Below are 20811 nucleotides of genomic sequence, written 5' to 3'. Positions count from 1 at the left end.
TGCTCTCTCTCAGCGTGCCACGACAGCCAATTTATATGGAAATAGATGTGCGGCACATTTTCAATGTGGATGATTTTTTTTCCTATCCTATTCTATCCTATCCTACGTATATACAGCAATCCACTTTCAATGCAAAAATCGATGTAGATGCCGATGTTGATGGCGATGGCGATGTCGATGCCCAGGCCAATGGAAGCCAAAAGATTGCTTCGCTGTGCTTCGCATTGCTTTACTTTCAATTTTCGCCAACATTCTTTTTTTTCTTCTTTTTTCTGGGGGAGCTCTTTTCTTATACCCTACGCGCTGTGGAGATTAACATTTGGGCACAAAATGCTGTTAAAGCCTTTGTGCACACACACTCACATATGTATATTTATTACAACTATTTGATATGTAATTAATTATTGCCCAAAGAGAAACTGACTACGATATTAAGGCGAATTTCATTAACAATTTTAAAACTGAAAGAATTTTATAATAATCCTTAAAATTTGTATTTATTTACAAGGCAAAAACTAAAAGAATTTTATGATAATCCTTTGAAATTTTATACACCAACAAGTTCAACAAATTTTTTTTGTTTTTAAATAATGAAAGCAAAGTTTTGTTTGTTTTTAAAGTAAAAGTATTAAAAAAAACAACTTGATTTTCATCATTTAAATGTAAAAATATAAGAGGGTTAGTTTCCAAAAAACGTTTCTTCCAATCAGTGCAATTAAGTTTCTGCTTACCTCAACAAATCCAAAATAAATTTAATTGCTGAACTCACCTCAAATTTTACTTCCCTGAAAATTTGTCATACAATCCATTTTTGCGATATTGTGCGTGTCATAAAAATATCCACTAAATGTCAAGCTGGGAGTGGTACTTTTAAAAATCTATTACATTTTTGTTGAGAAATGAAAAATAAATCAAGTTTAATCTGTTAATGCTTATTAAAACATAATTCAAAACTAAAAGCATATCGCTAATGAATTAAATTATACGTTATTAAATACATCTGGATTTTTAAAATGTCTTCAACTGAAATAGAGAGTATCTTAAAGCCAAGCGTTGTTATCAAGACTAGTTTTTTTTTTAGTGAGTGGCCAAATCGTATTAGAACAAATTACGCGGAAAGTGGAAACAGAAGCAAAGCAAAAATAGCATTTGGCGAACGTAAAAAAAAAAGTTTGGGCGAAGAATAGAAAAACGGAATTGACAAAAGCAACAACAAAAAAGGACAACAACAAAAACTGCTGCCCCTATCGCAATGGTCAACTTGCTTGATGGTTTTTAATGGCGCCATCGCAAAGCCCTATAAATAGACAACAAAAAAAAAAAAAAAGCGAAAACAGCGAAGAAAGTAAAGCGAAGAGCAGCAGTAAGAACTCTTCCATCAAGTGGGAGCAAACTATCAAATACTCTGTTACTTTTGGGTGTATCGAATTTGCTTCAGAATTGCATTTTTCATATGTTCACAATCTATCTGCGATTCCTTTTGTTATTTTTTGAGAGAAGTTTTTCATTTAAGTAAGATAAATAACATAAAATAAATGAAATAATAAATAAATTAATAATAATACAGGCTTACAAAATTATGAAAAACATAAAGTCGGAGATTTTATTCAACTTTATTTATTATATTATATCTAGTATTGAAAACTACATTTATTGGTAGAGAAAATTGAGTACTGGCTACGGAGGAATTCGATTCAAAGTCGAAGATACTTTTTCACGCAATATTCCATCAACTTCTGCTAAGGTTATTACACCCTTTATTGACCCACTATTGTTAAAGGGCAGAGGGTATAAAAATCACAATGCGAAAGTGCGTGTCTCAATGTTCTCGTTCTTTTCGTCTCAGCAATTTAACCAATCTCCACAACTGTCTCTAAAACTTTCAACCTCCCTCGTTCTCGTTCTGCTTGTCTTTGGTTTGGCTTTTCTATTGATAAAATCAATTACACAATCATATGGCAAGCTCAACGCCACACCTCCATCATACATAAGTACATACACACACACACACACACACACGTGTTACACATACATATACACTTTGATTATCGCCTGATGCTTCTTTGCCGTCACTTGTCACGACTTTCAAATCAAGCGAGTCAACATCTAACCACACAAATGCGAATCTCTCCCCATTATCCTATCCCATTCCCATTCCCATTCCCATTCCTATTTCTATCCCCGCACTTAGCAGCAGTCAATTAAGTTGAAATTCTTGATGCAGGTCGCAAGACTAAAGTCGATTGAAATGAATTTAAGATTCAATAAGTATGTAATTCTTAACGATGGAAAATGCGAAAGAGCAAATGATATGCCACAATATTTGAAATGTTAATTTGGTTTATTTGGTGTCGCTATTTCCCGCTCTCTTTCTGTCTACGTCTACATCTACATCTATCTTCTTCTATTCACTTACCACTCTGATTTCCTTCTCTCTTCACTTTGCAATTGAATTCCATTGAAGCGCATTGGAATATCCAGAAATGCTCAAATGTTTATATACCCTCGACCCTGATAAATTCTATAAATGAAAATTAAATACTAAAAGTGCTAAATATACCAAATTTATTGGCAATTAATGCTAATGAAAAGGAATAATACTTGATAATAACTAAATGTTTAATTATTTCGAAAAGTTTCATATCAAATGCATAACAAACAATCAAGCAAACATTTCTAGAGCTTTTGTTTAATTAAGTTTTTAATCCCACAAAATGTATAGCAGTATTTTACTGTAAAATACTGATAATCACATTCTGTGGTTCATTATTATTAAGTAATGACAAATGTTATGAAACGAACATCTTATAAAATAATATATTTATGACAGTTGGTTTTTTGTTTCGCGCTAAGCAGAATTTATTTTCTTCTACTTATGATACCAAAAGTTATTATGGTATTTCATGGTCGAGCACGCACAACATACTGTATACTTAGTTAGTTGTTTTTATATTTTTCGCACTCACTGTGTGTGTGTGTGTGTGCGGGTGGCGAATGACTTTGAACATTTTAAATGAATTTTACGCTTGATTTTGGTTTCGATTTCGTGAGCTGCCAACGACGAAGCCATCGCGTCATTCCGTCTGTTCAATGAGCAATGCAAACTTCCAGCAAATAAAAGTTGCAATTGGTCGATGTTGTATTTTTGGAGAACAGAACAGAACTGAACTGAACTGAACTGAATTGAAGTGGGTGTGAGTTGTGTGTGTGTGTGTGTGTGTGTGTGTGTGTGTGGCAAGGTGGTTAAATAGTCAGGTACTCAGTAAGTGGCAACTTTAAATTGAGTGACATTTTGCCGCAATTGGTTTTGTGCAAAAGTTTTGAAGGCATTGTGCCTGATGCAGAGCTCAGAGCACACCAAAGTTTTCCCCTCTCTCTCTCTCTCTGTCTTTCTACCTTTCTCACCATTTTTCTACTGTTACTGTTTCAATTTGTTCTCCAAAAATAAATGGACTTAACTGGTCTCAGAGTCGCCTGTTGCACCAACAGTCCAAAAACATGCGACAATCGATGTGCATAAGTGTGAATATTTTTGTCAACGTGTTAATATATGAACATTGTTGTCTAGGAATTTGACAATGCGGAAATATTCTTAAAATTAATTAAATCACTGTAAAGACAACTACTAAAATTTACCCAAAGTATATACTACGTAAACGATCAACATCTACTAATTAGGTGTCTTATACATAGATATGTATGCGATATAATTTTTAATTGAATATACCGAAAAAATACTAAAATATACCAAATTATATATACCATGTTTACATTCACATATATCACAATAAACGTGCGGTATTATTCTTACGGTATGCTAATTGAATATACCAAAATATTCTAAAATATACCAAATGATATATGCAACACATATGTACATATTACATACATCAAAAAGGTATAATAAAAACCTTGCTGTATTATTCTTAAAATATGCAAAATAAATATAACGAAAATATACTGAAATATACCAAATAATATACACAACACATACGTTAAGCATATATCAATGAGGTATCATAAAAACCTTCAAATATTTACAATGAATATACCAAATTACTGAAACATATACATACAAATTGTATATAAGAATACAAAATATTAATATTTGTAAATCTTATAAAGAGCACAGACAAAAAATAACAAAAAGTTTTGGATGAAACATTTGAAATGTAGTTGAAATGAATAAACTACATATAGTATGTAATATTTTTATATTATATATTTATTTGTATTTTTAATATATTCATTGCAATACTTGTAATTATCTTCTGCTTGAACATCACACACGTGTCAAGGCTAAAGCAAATTTATGGCAGAAACATTACATTTTATACTTATATATTTTTGGCAGCATTACAGAAATACACTTCGTATTGTGAAATACGTATTGCACTAATTTTAAATCTACTCAAATTGATTTTTTTTCGTTTAGATGGCCGTAACTCAAACACAATAAATTTAAGCAAACTACTACAAACATTACGCGATATGTTGTGTATTCTATTATTATTATTGCACTCAAAAATTTATTGTACTAACTTTATGTGTTTTGGGTAATGCCTCCATTTGTCTGTTGTTGAATACAATTCTGAAATGTCACTAAATTATTATACCCTGCACTTGACAGGGAAGAAATGATTCCTTCACTTCACAATATATTAAAATCAAAATATTACAGAACTTTATTTCAACACTGCAAAACAAAAAAATAATATATGTATATATAAATTAATAGTTTGCAATATACATAATATATATAATAATAATATACTTTAAGGAAAAACATTAATATAATAGAAATTTGCACATTTTCTAGTATTTAGAAACGAATAAGAAATAAATGTGTCAAACACTTTTTAAAATCATTTTATACTGATGTTTAACATAATTATTTTAGTTATATTTACGAATAGTCATACCCAAAGTTTATCGTATCGTTTATCGATACGCTCTATTAAAAGTTAGTTTAATCATGAACTCTAACATAGTTGCTTAATAATGAATTTGTTCACCGCCCTGACTGATAGTTTCATATTTGCATAAAAAAAAACTGTGTGATCAAACAAAATGTACACCTCTGAAATACAAAGAGTATCTCTCAGTCGACTACGCTCGACTGCAGTTATTCAGTCTCGTTGTTGTTGTTGTTGTTGTGCTTAACAGTTTTACTCAGCCATTTCTTTTACGACTTTTTAAATTTGTTATGTGTCTTGGTTTTTTTTTTGTTTTTGCTTTTTTGGGCGCAATTTTTCGCATTTATTGATTGGTTTTTTTTCATGCACTAACTGGCCAGGACATTGAAGAGGTTTGGAGCAGTGGCTTGATGTGGCCCAGGCAGGTTCGGTTTCTAGCTTTTGGTCCCTCTGTCTGCCCTTGACTTTTGCTTGGCGCGTACTTTGCAAATACTTTTGGCAGCCTCGTCGCCAACAACTGCCACACTCGTTATTCCTAGTCTGTGAATTCAGAACGAGTTGATAAGTTGCGTGGCAATTTAGCAATAAACAAAATTCAATTATTTCTTTATTTGTATTTGGAATATATCATATTCTTCAATTCAAAATAGAATTTAAATTCTAGAATATGAAACATATGATATGATTTAAAATATATATATAAATATACAAATTTATTCTATTTTGAATTGAAGAATATGAAATTTAAAATTTTTACAAATCTATTCAACTATTTTTCCATTTCTCAAATTAATCTTAATCACGACTCCAGCAGATATATAGATAATTAATAAATTTTCAGTACTAGTTTGCTTCGAACTCGATAAATAAAGTAACAAGTAAGATTGAAATACGAATCAGAAAATCTTAAATGATATTTTTCACATTCTTCCTAGAATTAAAATTAGTTGCATAATATTCTGAGAGAATCGCAATCACCAAAATTAATGACAAAAACTCTTAATTCAATAGCAGTTTTCTCTAATTATTTATACTTAAATTTCAAGCAATACTCAGTTAAGTTTTACATAATATATGAATGCAATTCTTAAATATATTTTGCAAGCAATTTCGATTGTCAACTTATTTTATTGACTTTTGTAAAGAATAAACTTTACTCCATTTCAAATAAGAAACATGCTGAATGCTATATAATCAATTATTTGCATTGTACTCAAATTCGAAACGAAATTCCTGATTGAAATTTTAGATAACAAATAATTGAATTGTGGTTTGATTGTCGATCGCGACTAATGCGTATCTGATAGTCGATCACTTTTATGAATGTTACAGCTGACTTATATTATCAGAATATTGTTCTTCTTCTTGTTGTTGCTGATGGTGTTTTTGGCGCTTCTGGAATTGTTGTTATTGTTGTTGTTGTTGTTGTTGGCCTTCCAAGTTGCTAGAGTTTGAAAATAGTTTTTGCACGTTTTGGTCGAGTGACTTTTCTTTGTGTGTTTGTAGACTGAGGCAATTTTTCGGCTTTGTTTCCGTTTTGCAGCCTGCCTTGAAAATGTTTCACTCGTTGTTCTTGTTCTTGTTCTTGTTTTTTTACTTTTCCGTGTGCTCTTGTTGTTGCTGTATTGATGTTTTTGGTGTTGTTGCCACTGCTGTTTCGCATAAGTTGTTCGGGGGCGCATTTGTGTAACAAAAAAGTAGCCATTGTCTATTTTGAAAACTCTTGCAGAAGTCTGGCCCGAAAATTTTGGTTGTTTATGTTTTCGCAGGCAAACCAAGCTTGCAAAAATGTTAGCCTATGGCCACAGTTTGTTGCAAAAGTATGCGTCTTGGCCAAAACTTTAGGGCGCTATGTAAACGCTGCAAAGTCCTCTACCAAAAAAAAAAAAATGTACGAAAACTCAGTATTTACTTTTTATTTAAGTATTTTACAAATTTAAGAAAATTTCTAAAAATTTATTCAGGGAATTAAAAAATAATCATTTAATTAAATTTACAGAAACTTAATTTACTTCCTTTTAAGTGTTTTATAAATTAAGAAATATTGTTTTTAGGATTTAAAATTCCTCACATATATTCTTGGCATTTAATAATAACAATCATTTAATAAAATGTATGAAACTCAATATGTAAACAGGAGTATTTATGTATTTTCAGGACTTTTACAGGACTTTCTTGAAAGAAAATTGCTTTAATTTATTCTTACAATTTTATCGACTGAGTATTTCCTTTAAATTTAATTATTGATAGTTTCATTTTGTCGTATATTCCTGTTTACCTTATTAATTAATTATTTACTCAGCTTTCCTTGTTTTTGTTGTTTTGTATGCTTGTTGAACTTAGTAATTATTAAGGCACTCGATTATTTATTACTTATGTATCTTTGTTGCCACGTGGCAAACACATGTATCTATATGTATGAAGCTCATGTGTTGCCTGAGCTGACATCCGCTAGAAGCCAAGTGGCATTAAGTACTCAGGGATGCCCTAGAAGCCTTTGGCGTATGTTTTTTTTTGGTTGCCACTGGTTTTGGCAGGCGACCAAATTTCACAAATTTTCTATTAACTTTTGGCAAGTGTTAACAATAAATATATAATAGTTCCTCTTCTGCTACAATAAATAATTTACATTTTCGAATAGCCAAAGAAAATCGATCCGAAATGCGAATGTGCTTTTAAAGAAGATAAATAAAAATAAAATGTTCTAACGTTTTCTAAATAATTTTTCATTATAATTTCAGATTGAGCTCGGATTTTCTGTTCATATTTCCGATACGAAGTAATTTATGTTTAAATGGTTTATTATAAATTAAATAATTTGTTGCCATATTTTAGTATGAAGTTCTTCTAAGCCACAGAATACATTTTTTAATTTTTGAGCATTATTTTCATAACGATATATTTCAATATGAAAACGATACTCCTATTCGAATAAACCTGAGTTATGTACATACATAAAAGGTATAAAAATATTTTATTGTTGACATTTGCATTTGAAGAAGACCATTTCTTCATTTGTAAAAGCAAATGAATGCAAGTGCAAGGGAGTACGCCATAGTCGATTGTCAAAGCTAACGTTCGCTGATCGTGTCTATCACACAGACGCAGTCACACATTATTTCATCCATCTGCATTTGCAAAAGCAAAAAGTGAATCTCCACAACAACAAAAATGTACACCAAATTGGGCAATCACGGCAGCTGTGTCCCATAATTGCAAGGGCCGAAGACAAAAAACGTATAAAAGAACAAACAAAACTCCGCCCAAAGTTCTTTGACGCCCACACACTGACACACATCTTCTGCTAGCATATGTGCGTGCGAGTGTGTATGATAGAAACGATCAGCGAATATTTGCTGTGACAATTGACAAGTGCGCACTCGCTTGCACCCGCACTCATCTAAATGGTTCTCGCCAATGCTGCCATGATGGTACAATTTGGAGAATTTTACCCATTTTGCCTAAATTTCTACACTTACATATGTGAAAGCACCTTGCAGTTTAGCAACGAAGAAGAAGAATATTAGTATGCGACAGACGAGCGCGGAGTGCAGAGCGGCGCATAATTTGCATTAAATTTCGCGGCGGTTTCCTAATTAATTAATAAACGATCTATAAATAATATGTACGTATATACATGTAATAAATAAATGTAAATAATATGTACGTGCATGTATAAATCTACAATAATATTAAACTTAAATCATTTGTGCATAATGTGAAGTGAATTTTGTGTTGGGAAGCCAAGCTTTTATTTCTACATATGCATTTACATTTGTACGTGTGTGTGTGATGTTTTTTTAACCTGTTCTTGTATAATAAAAAGTGCTAAAAAGTGTTCATTAATCAAAAATAAAATAAAGTTATTGTGAAAAATTTTTTTTGGCGGGCAAAACGCAGCGTCACATTGCGTTTCTCCCTCACACGCTGTTGCTGCAAATTGCATATAATCTAATTCGCGTCTATTTTAAATCCATCTTCGTTAAGCCGCGCGCAAATGGTTTAGTCGATCGGCATGAAAGCGGGAGATAATTCAACCCTTTTTTTAATGTGAATGTGCGAAAAGCTACGCGGTGTTTCTTTCGTCTCGCTCTCTCACTTGGCTGGAGCCGCAAGCTCATAATTGTTTTGGTGTTAGTGATTGACGCAGTCCAATTCGTTCGTTGCCTCCCATGTCTGCATTGAAGTGAAATCAGTCTTCTAAATAGAAGAGTTAATACGTGAGTGAAATATAAGAGTGTTGAAGTGTGTGCTTTTGTTTTTGTTTGTTTTTTTTTGTGTGAATATAAGAGAACGTGCGAAAATTTAAGCACACATGCGTATATAAGAGTCAGCTTTATAAGTTTTTGCGATTGTTTTCTTTTTTTTGTGATTCATAGTGAGAAAATATCAGTACGCAATTTTATTATTACGCCGTCAGAAATGACATTTAATATGGATATATGCAATTTGGTCTAGCGATGAAGTGGCGGTGAGTTATTAATCGTTTATTTATTTACTTTTTTCTATTTGCAAAAATTCTATTTTATAAAATATATTTTTCTAACATACTACAATACAATACAATAATATATTTACATATGTATGTGTATAAAATATTTTCAATTTATTTGACTCTTTTTCGTAGTGTTTTAAAAAATGTAAGTATCTCAGTTAGGCTACATAAAAATGTAATTTGATTAAAAATTATTTAAAAGAGAATGTGCTTTAAACAAAATTCAAATCCCATATATAGTTGTGAAAGTAGTAAATAGAAAAAAACGAAAGAAATATCCAATTCCAATAACGAAAGATTAAAGAAGAAAGATACACAAGTATTTAATGCGACGGCAACATATTGTTTAAATAATCTCTAAAAACTTTATCACTTTAATGATACAAAAATGAATCTTGAATTAACTTGAACGTATCCCAAATTCCATCGTGATATCTGATATCTATTTAGAATACACTTGGGATCGAGAGGATTACAGAAAAGAAAACAACAACAAAGATTAAACAAAAGAAAGAAATTCAAAAGTTTAAGATGAAATCGCGAGATATTAATTTCTATGAATATTTATTGTTCTCTCAAGTAATTTAAAATGCGTTAAGCAACTTTGCTCGAAAGTTAAAATACAAACACTTTGTAAGTACATCTGGTTAAGTTAATCTCATAGTGCAACATACAAAATATATGTAAAATATACAACCATATTTACCAAGAAGAGCTTCTGCACCGAGAGTTTCTTCATTTTGCGCTCTATTTGCTAATTTCGGAAGTACGAGAGTACATGGAAAGTTTGTCCTTGCTGCTGCTGCTTCTGCTTCTACTTCTGCTGCTGTTTTGTGGACTCTCCCTCCTTGAATGTCCTTCATCTGTGCAACGTGTCCAGCGTCCAGCGTCCAGCGTGTCCTCTGCATGGAATCCTCTTGCGATGAGAGTAATGAATAAAAATGACCGCAACGCATCTCGTCCATTGCTTGTTTGAGCTTTGCCACCGCAGGGTGGCAACAACTTTGTATTTTTTTGTTTTGTTTTGTTTTGTTTTTTTTTTTTATCACCACATTAGCTTTATGTTGTTCTTTCTGTTGTTGTTTGTTTTGAGGTTTTTGCACTCTTGAAGCTCTGAAGCTGAATCTGCTGGGGAGGTGAGGGAAGGGAAAGGAAAGGTTCTTTGTCTAGGACACGCAAAGGCAGCAGCGCTAAAAGTTAATTGCTTAATAGTCGAGACATCGATAAATCAAAGAAATATGCGCGCTAAGCATAAACGCAACTCTCGCGACAACAACAACAACAACAATAACAACAACAAAACGTACTCTCGAAATTCGCACAAGGAAAGCAAAAATGAAATGAATGGCGATGGGGTCAGAGGTGAGGTGGGGGGGCAAGGTGATTTTTGTGTGCCAAATGCGAACAGACTGATTGATGGCGCCGAGTGATTTATTTATGTTAATGCGCGCAACAACAGCAACGGCAACAACAACAACAACATCAGCCACAGCTGCAGCAACAACTCGGAACTAAATCTAAGTAGCTACCTGAGATTTTTTTTTTCCATCCACCCCCCTCTAACCCCCCTGCAATTCGCGTCTACATCTGTACAGCGTTTTCACCTGTGACATTTCGTTGTTGTACGTGATTTAAGGCATTTGCGGCTCATGCAACAGCGGCAACTACGATGGCGACGACGACGACGACGTCGACGACGATTAATCAATTTGGTGCGTGCTTGGAAGGCGTAACTGGGTGGTCGATAACATTCAGCGAGGAGCCAACCAAGGAGTCAGCAAGTCGGGCGACAATCTGCTGCAATCATGTATATTTTTATACTATTCCCTACTTCCCTCCCTCCACTTCTGGCAAAACAATAACGCTTATTACACTGGAAATTCGAATCTTCTACAAATTGCAATTAAAGTTATTAAAGTGTATTGCTATTGTTTACTTGACTTTATGAAATAAAAAATATATACAACAAGTAAGAAAGCAACAGTCGAGTGTGCTCGACTGCGAGATACCCGTTATCAATTTGTATACCGCAAAAATACTAAAACTATATCATTAGCTATATTTGGTATACATATTAATATAGTTGCTTTGGCTGACAATCTGGTATATTTTGAGCCCTGTGGTATTTTTCGAATATAGTACTATATCGATATACCAAATTAAGTCTTCAGTCTTTTTGAGGAATATTAATTTGGTATATTTTAAGAATATGCTTTAGGTAAAAATGGGAGTACCGGGTTTCTTACAGTCAAGTGTGTTCGACCTTTCTTACTTGTTTTAAAAAAGGTGTATTTGACATATAAAAAAAAGGTGCAGAGAGTAAAATCCTTTATAAATTGAAATTATCGTCAACATTTTAAAACATTTAAATGTATGTTGTTTTATCGAAATTTTTGATGTAAGCAAAGATTGTATAAATTATATTTATATTAATACATATGTTAAAGATTATTTTAAAATTAAAACAAAAATTAATTTTTGAAAAAATTGTTCAAAACAAAAATATTTCAGCAATTAAAACATTTGTATTAATTTAAAAAAAAAAACGCAAACAAAATAAATAATTTACTACAAGAAAAGAGCCAAAACTACACACTCCACTAATAAACAAGATAAATTGAAGTACGTTTAAGTAAATAAAGCAACTAAAAGTAGGTTGAAAAACGAAAGAGCTTCACATGTCACCAAAGTCACTAATTGCAGTGGTCGCAAACAAAACAAAACTAATGGGCAAAAACACCTTCGTTGTATGGCAAATAAAACGAAGTCGAAACTAATCAAATTAAACTTTCGAAATTGGCTAAAGAAGAAAACTAACTAACGAGTTTTTCCGTGTTTCTTTTTTCGGCAGAGATTATTTGAAATTCTCACATATATTTTATAATCAATTTTTTAAATGTTTCTATATTGATTTAAACTGTGTGATATTATTATGTTTGTATTTGTTAAAAGAATATACAAAATAAAAGCTATTTCGTAAATCGTATTATTAAAACTTTAAGCTTTAAAAATGTTTCCAAGTTTGTGTCTCATTCGAATTCATGTTTGTTTCATGGTTCAGAGTTCTGTTATCAAACATATTTGTTAATAAATCATGCCATCTCTTTTCGATTCGCGTGACGCACTGAGCAACTTAATATATGGCAATAACTAACAATTTTCTAAAACATACATCCCACAAATTTTATGGAAATATTTGTTATTTTTATACCACAACAAAAATGAAATATAATACAAATTAATTGGTAATAGTTATATGAATGCTTGACTTATTTTTAACTTTTTACAATGATGTTAAAACTCTCTCTACTTCGTTTTCTTCTCATCAGATTGTCTTTCCTTTAACCTCCGCTCTCTCACTTACATTAAATGCTGTTGACCTCATTAGTTGTCAACTCTCTCGAAATCGTGGGCAGCCTTGATTTTGTCAGTGCTTTATGTGTGTCATCTGAATAGTGCTCTCCCTTTTTTATTTGTGAAAGACTCATCAATGTGTTCTATTTCATGTTATGCTGTTTTCTACTTTTTTTTAATTATGCAAAAATGAACCAAAGCAATCAATCATAATTGCAAATTCTCTCTGCATTTAAAGTGAAACAATTTTCAATAATAATATGTATTGCTTGCGTAGCAAATACTACAACAAAAAGGGAGAAAAGAGATGAAAAAGTCTCACACTTGAGTGCGATGCCATCGGACATCCCCAGCCGCACATCTATTGGCTGTTCAACGGCGAGGATGCCAGCTTGGATAACGAGACGAGAATCGAGCTCAATCGCCTTGTGATCCATCATGTACAAAAGCGGCACGCGGGCGTCGTTCAATGTTTTGCCCGCAATCAGTTGGGCGAGGTAAGTGAGAAATTCCTTAATGATGTGGCTTTAGTCTAGGATACCTAGACTTTGGGTTTATCTTTATTGAGGTAGTGAATATCTAAAGTACAGTTAAGCTTTTGGTTTGGTATTTTAATCTGTAATCTGTATTTAGCTCGAAATAAAATATGAATATGCTAAATTACATTTGATGTGCTGGGTTGTCCTTGCAAATTTTCCTCCTGCTCCTCTAGTATGCGTATCTTTAATCGTTGCACCCTCATTCTGAGTATATGCTCCTGACGCATATTTTGATTAGCTAGCTTTATGTTCAACATCTCAAGCCTATCGGCCTCTGCGGCATCACGCATATTTTGATTAGCTTGCTTTCTGTTCAAAATCTCACGCTTCCTGGCCTCTACGGCCAAATCTTGCTCTCTCAATTCTGATTCTGCTTTTTTCATGAGTAAGTAACTTCTGTGCTGATCATAATTTACGTTCTCACCGCCGCCCGTCGTCCGACCTTCTCCCCCACCTTGAACATCTGTTGGCGTTGTGGCTGTGGCCTGCGGAGCTTGCACACCCAGGTTAGAGACGGTCGTCGTGACTGTATATACCCCGTTAGGATGAGCCATCTTTAAATAATTTTTAGAATTATTATAATTGCCAGTCTAGGAACTTTAGAAATTGAATTTACCTTTCAGTTTACAATTCGACTTCTATCATAAATGAAAATATGCTGCTTGGGTGACTTGACAGCTTTTCCTATCTATCAAATTGACAGCTCAAATCTGTCAAGTTTTCAGCTCCAATCTACCAAGTTGGCAGCTCCAATCTGATTAGTTCATCAAATAAATGAACAACAATCTTAAGCAACATTCGGATACTGTTCAATTCAATTGCGAATTTGTAACCAAATCTTTCTTTTTATTTTTCTTTTTTTCCTCGATCTCTAGACCAGCGAAGGAAATTTGTTGCGTGTGAATCCGTTGCAGATAAGCGGCGAAGACGATCAACCGCTGGGCAATGTTCCATTGCGCTTTGATCACGAACCCAGCCATGGATCCTCCTCATCCGGATCTTCGTCCTCTTCTGGCTCCTCGTCGATGACGTCATCGTCACGCAACAAAAACAAGCGCAAATATATGAGAGTTGGTAAGTACACAATTGTAATTTTTGTTGTTCTTTTTGTTGCTTTGTTCACTGTATTTCATTTCGATTTACAATTACAATTAGAGAGAATGGCTTATGGGGTAATTGATAATCGGTAATTGGTAGTCTGTAATCGGTAATCGATAAACTCCCCAGCGCCCACCCAAAAAAAAAACTAAAAGAATTCAAAGTACAATTAAATCCGTTTACAAAAAAATAGTTGTATAGAAATAATAATAATTACGATTATAATAATAATAATAATAGTAATAGTAATCATAATAATTAGCATAAATACAATTATATGTTTGTGTGTAATAATAATATAGGCATAATTTGTAGAAGTCGCGACGTAAACACTACTTTAATCATATATAAATACGCGTTCGAGTTAGAGCAACAATTGCATTTCCAAGTCCACATAGTCCACTTGCGTCTCAGCCTCTGTCTCTGGCTCCTCTTCATCCTCCAGCTGCTCCTCTCCGTCCACCACTTCATCGAGCTCGAGCTCGAGCTCAAGCTCAATCGAATCGATCTCCGCCAGCCGCAGCTGCTGCTGCCGCTGATCGTTGTCGTCATCGTCGTGGTAGGCAAACAACACATCGGACTCGGGCTCCGCATCGCTTATGTCCTCCAGATCTCATGTGCTGGAACATTTGCGCAATTGCTCCTCCTCCTTTTGCAGTATGCGTATCTTCATTTTCAGCTCCTCGACTCGCAGTCGATGCACCTCGCGCAGTTTTATGTGTGTCATCTGAATAGTGCTCTCTCTTTTTTATTTATGAAAAACTCTTCAATGTGTTCTATTTCATGTTATGCTGTTTTCTACTTTTTTTTAATTATGCAAAAATGAACCAAAGCAATCAATCATAATTGCAAATTCTCTCTGCATTTAAAGTGAAACAATTTTCAATAACAATATATGTATTGCTTGCGTAGCAAATACTACAACAAAAAGGGAGAAAAGAGATGAAAAAGTCTAAAATTCAATATTCACAACATATTTGAAAAATATTTGGAACAAAAATATCTTTTTGCTCTTGTTTATGATTCCAAATCACAAAAAGCGTTTTACTTCAATTTCATAGATTTACAGGCACCATCTTCTTACACTTTGTTTTTCACTTAGGCAATTATTTGCAAATTCTTTTAAACGTTTTGCCACGCGCTATGAAATGTACTAAGATTAGAACAATGGAGTATTAGTACTACATATAAGCAAAAGCCAGGAATAAAATGTACAAGTCTAAATTCATCTTCATGCAACACATCAAAATCAAAGTGTTTAAATGTGAAGTATAGTGATAGAAACTATATACTTTCTGAATATCAGGGTTTTATGGCTTCTATTTGAGCATATTAAGTGACAACGTTAGCAACATTTTAATTATGATTTGTACCATTTTAAATAGGCCCACATAAAATATACATTTAATAAAATATCTGAAAGATACAATAGTTATACACTTCGAAAATTATTCAGGTTAATGCATTTTAATAATGGAAATTTACGATTGCTTCAAAATGTTTCATCAGAGGATAAAGATAACATGTAAATCAAAATTGGCAAATTTATTGTAACAATAAAGTTGCCACATAACTTGTTTACATACTTTAAGACATGTGTTTACACTTTCACAAACTAATCGAGTTTTCGCTTATACCCCACAACCTTAGTTCAATTTAAGGGTCAACTATTCCACGTAATAAACATTCATTGTCCAAACAAAATTCTCAATATGGAACGCATTGAAATGTGGAAATTTAATATACAGAGCTCGCCAGCTGATTTCACTAAAAAAGCTTCACACATCAATTGTGATGTTGGCGACCAGCTCGCTATCTTATCACCGATGATATCTTTCTTAAATCAAAAGTTACATTTATTTGTTACTTCACAATTATCTCGTTTATTTGTTTTGCTTTCGTTTCATATATTTTTTTTCTTTTTTTTTGTGGGAAAGCTCCTCTTTACTTAAAGTGTACTCTGCTCACAATGTGCAGAGCTCGCGAAACTGTTCTCTAGCTAAAGATACTTTTGTATAAAAGAATTTAATATGTTTGTTACTTTTTTTTTATTATTATTATTAGAACGTTTTCAAGATACATCAGCATTAAAAAATAATGCTTATTTAGTTTTGTTTCATTATCGTACAATTGGAAGGTTTTGGTCACGTTCTCTCGGATCTTCAACAAACGAAGACAATTAATTAGGTGGCGTGGCACGAAGTTTTGGGCCCGTGTTTTTTGATAGAGTATGTATTACCAGTTCGGCCGGCAGTTCGTGTATAGAACAGAAACCAACAAAACAAAAAAAAAATAGTATTAAGAACCATTTGAATACAAAAATAGGGTAAAAAAAAATTCAATTTGCTAAAGTTTACAGAAATTTAAAAATTTTTCATTCATTCTTTACATCTCTGGTTCGTGCTAAACACTAACAATCTCTACACATTCATTTGTCAAATGGTATATGACCGAAAAAAAATGGTATAGTATTATTTATAAGGTAATTAGACTGCTACGACGCATGTTGGATGTTTTTTGTTTGTTGTATGGAATTGCATTTGTGTGCGTTGTGTGTGTGTGTTGTGTTGTGTTGTGTGGTGAGTTGTGGGGATGCATATAGATCGAAATCGCAGATTTGCGCAGCCTTCTTCTTAATCATCTCCCGCCGAACGCTTCACCTTGCGTTGCTTGGGACTCTGTTGGGCAGCAGCCTTTGGACTGGCCTGTTTGCCTGGCTTGGGTGATGTTTTTGGCGTTTTCGACTTTGGTGGCGATTTCTCTGTAAGAATAATGATATATAGAAATTGCTTTTTATGTGGATAATTACACTTCGATGGGGAAAAACTTACGCAGCGCACGGAGTGTCTCCTGTGGCACCCAATCGTAATCGATGTTGCTATCGTTGGCAGTTCCGGTCTCAATGACCTTCTTGGCAGCAGCACGCTTACGCTTGCCAGTGCTGCCCAACAGATACTGCTGTCCAATGACCAGGAGCAGGACAACAATGCCGGCCAACATCACGTACAGGAAGAACGTCTCACCATCGAGTCCCTCATCGACCTCAGAGATCAGCACCGTCTCGTTGAACACGGCCTCGTTGTACTGAATGCCATTGGCATCGCGATAGGCCAACGCAATGTTCAGACCAAATGGACGGCCAGCGAATTGATCGGATGGCAGGAACGTATACGAGACGGTTGACTCAAAGCCGGGTTTCACCTCACGGTTGTAGGCCACAGCCGAGAAGTTCTGAATGAAATAGTTAAAGTCCATGGGATAACGGAACGATGCCTCCACCGTCTCAATCACAAACTCCTCCTGGCCCTTGTTCGTGAAGCCAATGAGGAACTCCACGGGTTTACCGCCGGGCAAATCCAATTGCTGACCGGGCGTATGCAGGGGTTTCGTGAACAACAAATAAGTGTCGGCCAGGGGAGATGTGCTGCTACTGCCGCTATCCGCATCCTCATCGGTCTCAACGTCATCGCCCGTTACGGCGCCCTCTTCGCTCTCCACATCGACCAGATCATCTTCGACAGCTTCGGCGGCATAGGCACCGAGTTTGTTAGCTGCAGACGAAAACAACAACAAGAGGAACGAAAACACAACAAATGAATATCAGGAGTTTCAGAAAGGAAGTGCGAGAAAGAGAATGTGGAGAGTTGAGATTGGAGAGTGCCAGCTCAACATATTTTCTCTTATAAGCGAGAGGCGCTTGCACACTCTTCACTTCTTCGGTGTTGGCGACTGCCACGTTAGCAGTCGATCAAGGGGGGGGAAGCAACAACAACAAAACAACATCGGCAATTTAGTTGAGACTTACCGGGTGTGAAGGTGCAGATTATGGTGGGCAACACCAGCAGCATTAAGAACATAAGGTTCTTCATTTTGTTTCAATAATTGTTGTGCTTTTGTTTGAAATGTGAATTAAATGAAAACGCACCGCAACGAAACGCAACAACGGACGACAACCGACGCGAACGAGAGAAACTAAAAGAGTGTGTGCTGGCCAGCGGTATTGCGGGCAGCCGAAGTTACACGAACGCTGCCGACTTTCACTTGTCAGATGGCTACGTGGTGCCGCGTCAACTGACAGCTCCGCGTTGCCAGATCGCGTCAAGCGATAAGCGTTTATAGCAAAGCAAATGATTGTTTTTTATTAATTTATTCCCTTAATTACAAGTGACATTTATAATCAATTTAAATATGCAAACATTTCATTGATAATTGCATAGATATATGGATTTGAACTTGTTGCTTTTCTACTGGTGTGGCAACATTGTGCTGTCAGTGTTGCAAATTAGCACAATCTGTCAAATTTTTGACTAGTTGTTACATTATTTGCTTAAATGAATAAAATCGCAGTATAAAATTACTTGAAAAAATTGAAAAAAAATTAATAAAAATATTTGCATAAATCAGTTGATTTTGAAATGCTCATAATTAAGTAATTTGACATATATACGTGTGTTTTGCAACACTTTTAGTTAAGAGCAACACTGCGTATTAAGTGCAGCCACCTTAACGTGTGTGTGGCGAATAGCGAGCGACTTCCTTTTCGCTTGCGTCTGTCAATTGAAGCGCAACTCGCACGTTAATTCTCTTCGAGAAAAATAACTGAAAAACTATGGATAAACCAGTTGTTTGGGCTCGCGTCATGAAGGTTCTTGGCCGCACTGGCTCCCAGGGTCAGTGTACACAGGTCAAGGTTGAATTCCTTGGCGAACAGAACCGCCAAATTATTCGCAACGTTAAGGGACCCGTGCGTGAGGGCGACATTCTGACGCTGCTGGAATCTGAACGTGAAGCCAGAAGATTACGCTAAAAACTAAGAGTGCTACTCGCTTGGGATTTGTTTATGATAATGTAAGTGGTGAAAACGATAATCTACAACTCTAGTTGCACTATTTAACCTACCTCTCCCCCTCTTGCACATTTTTAGATCAGGATTTGCATTTTGGAATTTCGCGACACAGCGGTTAGGTTGGAATAACAACACCATCAACATCATAAAACTATCCCGAGAAATGCAATGAAATGAAATCAACCCAATTGAAATGTTGTAAATAAATTTCAAGTATTTCAGTGCTTAAAACGTTAACAACACGCCCAAGTTGTATTTATTTTTTTAAACATTTTTTGTTTTGTGATATCTGTGAACCGAACTTCAAAACAGTGGCTTGCTCTGCAACAACAACAGCAACAAAATCTTCGAGAATTGCTAGCAAATAAATTGCAATTGTTCTCAAGTTTATTATAAATATGTAGTATTTATACGATGTGCTTATTTGCAATAATTGTGGTCATATTGTTATCGCCAAAGGCGGCAAAATATCAAGTTGTTGTCGCTCCGCTTTTGCAATGCCCATGCAAATGTTTAGCTCGTATTCCTTGACTAGCTGCAGGTCTTTCTGCAGCTGTTTTGCCGTTGTGCTCTCGATTGCCGCTGGATGCAGTGAACGTGTGTGAAGTTCCAAATATTTCGCCTGGGTTTGCAGAACGCTCAGCGTTTGCAATAACCATGCAGTGCAGTGGGAAAGTGTTGGCAGTTCACAATTCTGCTGTGCTTCCTCCCTGAGTTCATTGCTTATGCGTTCGAAATCTTCAATGTGCTTAGCAATCTCATCTAACGCTTCAAGCAGACTTTGTCTGTAACAAACCCAAAGGAAGAAAGAATAAATGTATTGGCATATGTGTGCCTACGTTTAAGACTCACATTGCCTGGTAAATTTGTTGGTATACGGCGTTACTAGCTGTAAGCAGATTATTCGCAGCTGCTGCCTCGACACTGGAAATTATTTAAAACATTACTCTTATGCAGTGGGAGAGGAAGGGAAAATATCTAGCTATCATCTTTACCCCATGACTAAACGTTGCCGCTGTCTCAATTCCCATAGTCGATTTGCTTGTGTTATGAGGTTTGGTGTCTGGCTTTTTAATGTGTTGACATAGTTGCGAATGAGAGTTGTGATGCTTTGCAGCAAGTCTCGCAACGTTGTTTTGTAATACTCGTGTCTGTGGGGTTGCAGTTGCATGTTTTATTTATTGTTTTTTATTTTGCAAAATGCGCGTGTTTTGCATGTGCATCAACAATCGATTACACGATTCTATTCGATATTCGACGCAACTCACGTGGTTGTCAATTCGATAACGTGCAAATATCGACACCAGCCAATATCGACATTAATCAAGAACGGAACAACAAAACGTTAGCAATATTTTGCAAAATCTGGTGTAGTTTTTACCCTTAGCTATTTAAATAAATTTAAATAAATATAAAAATCCGTTTTGTTGAATAGTTTTTTTTCTTGTAAGATTTGAAAACAATTTTCTTGATTCAGCTTATCGATGCTATCGTATTTGACGCATTGAGCGGTAACACTGATTTTTTTAATATCGATAACTCTTGCTTATCGAAACTGTTTAC

At 34.7% G+C, this 20811-nt stretch overlaps 4 protein-coding genes across 5 annotated transcripts; 2 read left to right on the top strand and 2 right to left on the bottom strand.

The window, feature by feature from the left end:
* Positions 1-9376: 9376 nt before the first annotated feature.
* LOC133847856 (interference hedgehog-like) lies at positions 9377-14576 on the top strand. Its single transcript, XM_062283122.1, has 3 exons — positions 9377-9387; positions 13082-13262; positions 14180-14576. Exons 1-3 carry the CDS (start codon positions 9377-9379, stop codon positions 14492-14494), a joined length of 507 nt encoding a protein of 168 aa, XP_062139106.1. The 3' UTR covers positions 14495-14576.
* Positions 14577-16581: 2005 nt separating this feature from the next.
* On the bottom strand, positions 16582-18395 carry LOC133847584 (translocon-associated protein subunit alpha). Its single transcript, XM_062282735.1, has 3 exons — positions 18208-18395; positions 17234-17953; positions 16582-17163 (listed from the first exon to the last, which is right to left on the bottom strand). Exons 1-3 carry the CDS (start codon positions 18269-18271, stop codon positions 17036-17038), a joined length of 912 nt encoding a protein of 303 aa, XP_062138719.1. The 5' UTR covers positions 18272-18395; the 3' UTR covers positions 16582-17035.
* Positions 18396-18939: 544 nt separating this feature from the next.
* On the bottom strand, positions 18940-20626 carry LOC133847585 (uncharacterized). Of its 2 annotated transcripts, XM_062282737.1 has the most exons (4): positions 20517-20626; positions 20244-20399; positions 20101-20172; positions 18940-20033 (listed from the first exon to the last, which is right to left on the bottom strand). In XM_062282737.1, exons 2-4 carry the CDS (start codon positions 20246-20248, stop codon positions 19688-19690), a joined length of 423 nt encoding a protein of 140 aa, XP_062138721.1. In that variant the 5' UTR covers positions 20249-20399; positions 20517-20626; the 3' UTR covers positions 18940-19687. The 2 variants fall into 2 exon arrangements, with proteins under 2 accessions (XP_062138721.1, XP_062138720.1); XM_062282736.1 differs by lacking the exon at positions 20517-20626 and having other exon boundaries at positions 20244-20498.
* LOC133847586 (small ribosomal subunit protein eS28) lies at positions 19012-19490 on the top strand. Its single transcript, XM_062282738.1, has 2 exons — positions 19012-19250; positions 19327-19490. The coding sequence occupies exon 1, from the start codon at positions 19012-19014 to the stop codon at positions 19207-19209; it is 198 nt and encodes a 65-aa protein (XP_062138722.1). The 3' UTR covers positions 19210-19250; positions 19327-19490.
* Positions 20627-20811: the final 185 nt, after the last annotated feature.

The sequence above is a fragment of the Drosophila sulfurigaster genome, chromosome X, assembly GCF_023558435.1.
Source record: "Drosophila sulfurigaster albostrigata strain 15112-1811.04 chromosome X, ASM2355843v2, whole genome shotgun sequence".
NCBI lineage: Eukaryota > Metazoa > Arthropoda > Insecta > Diptera > Drosophilidae > Drosophila > Drosophila sulfurigaster.
The sequence above is the reverse complement of the archived record's forward strand: the minus strand, read 5'-3'. Positions and strand labels throughout refer to the sequence as shown.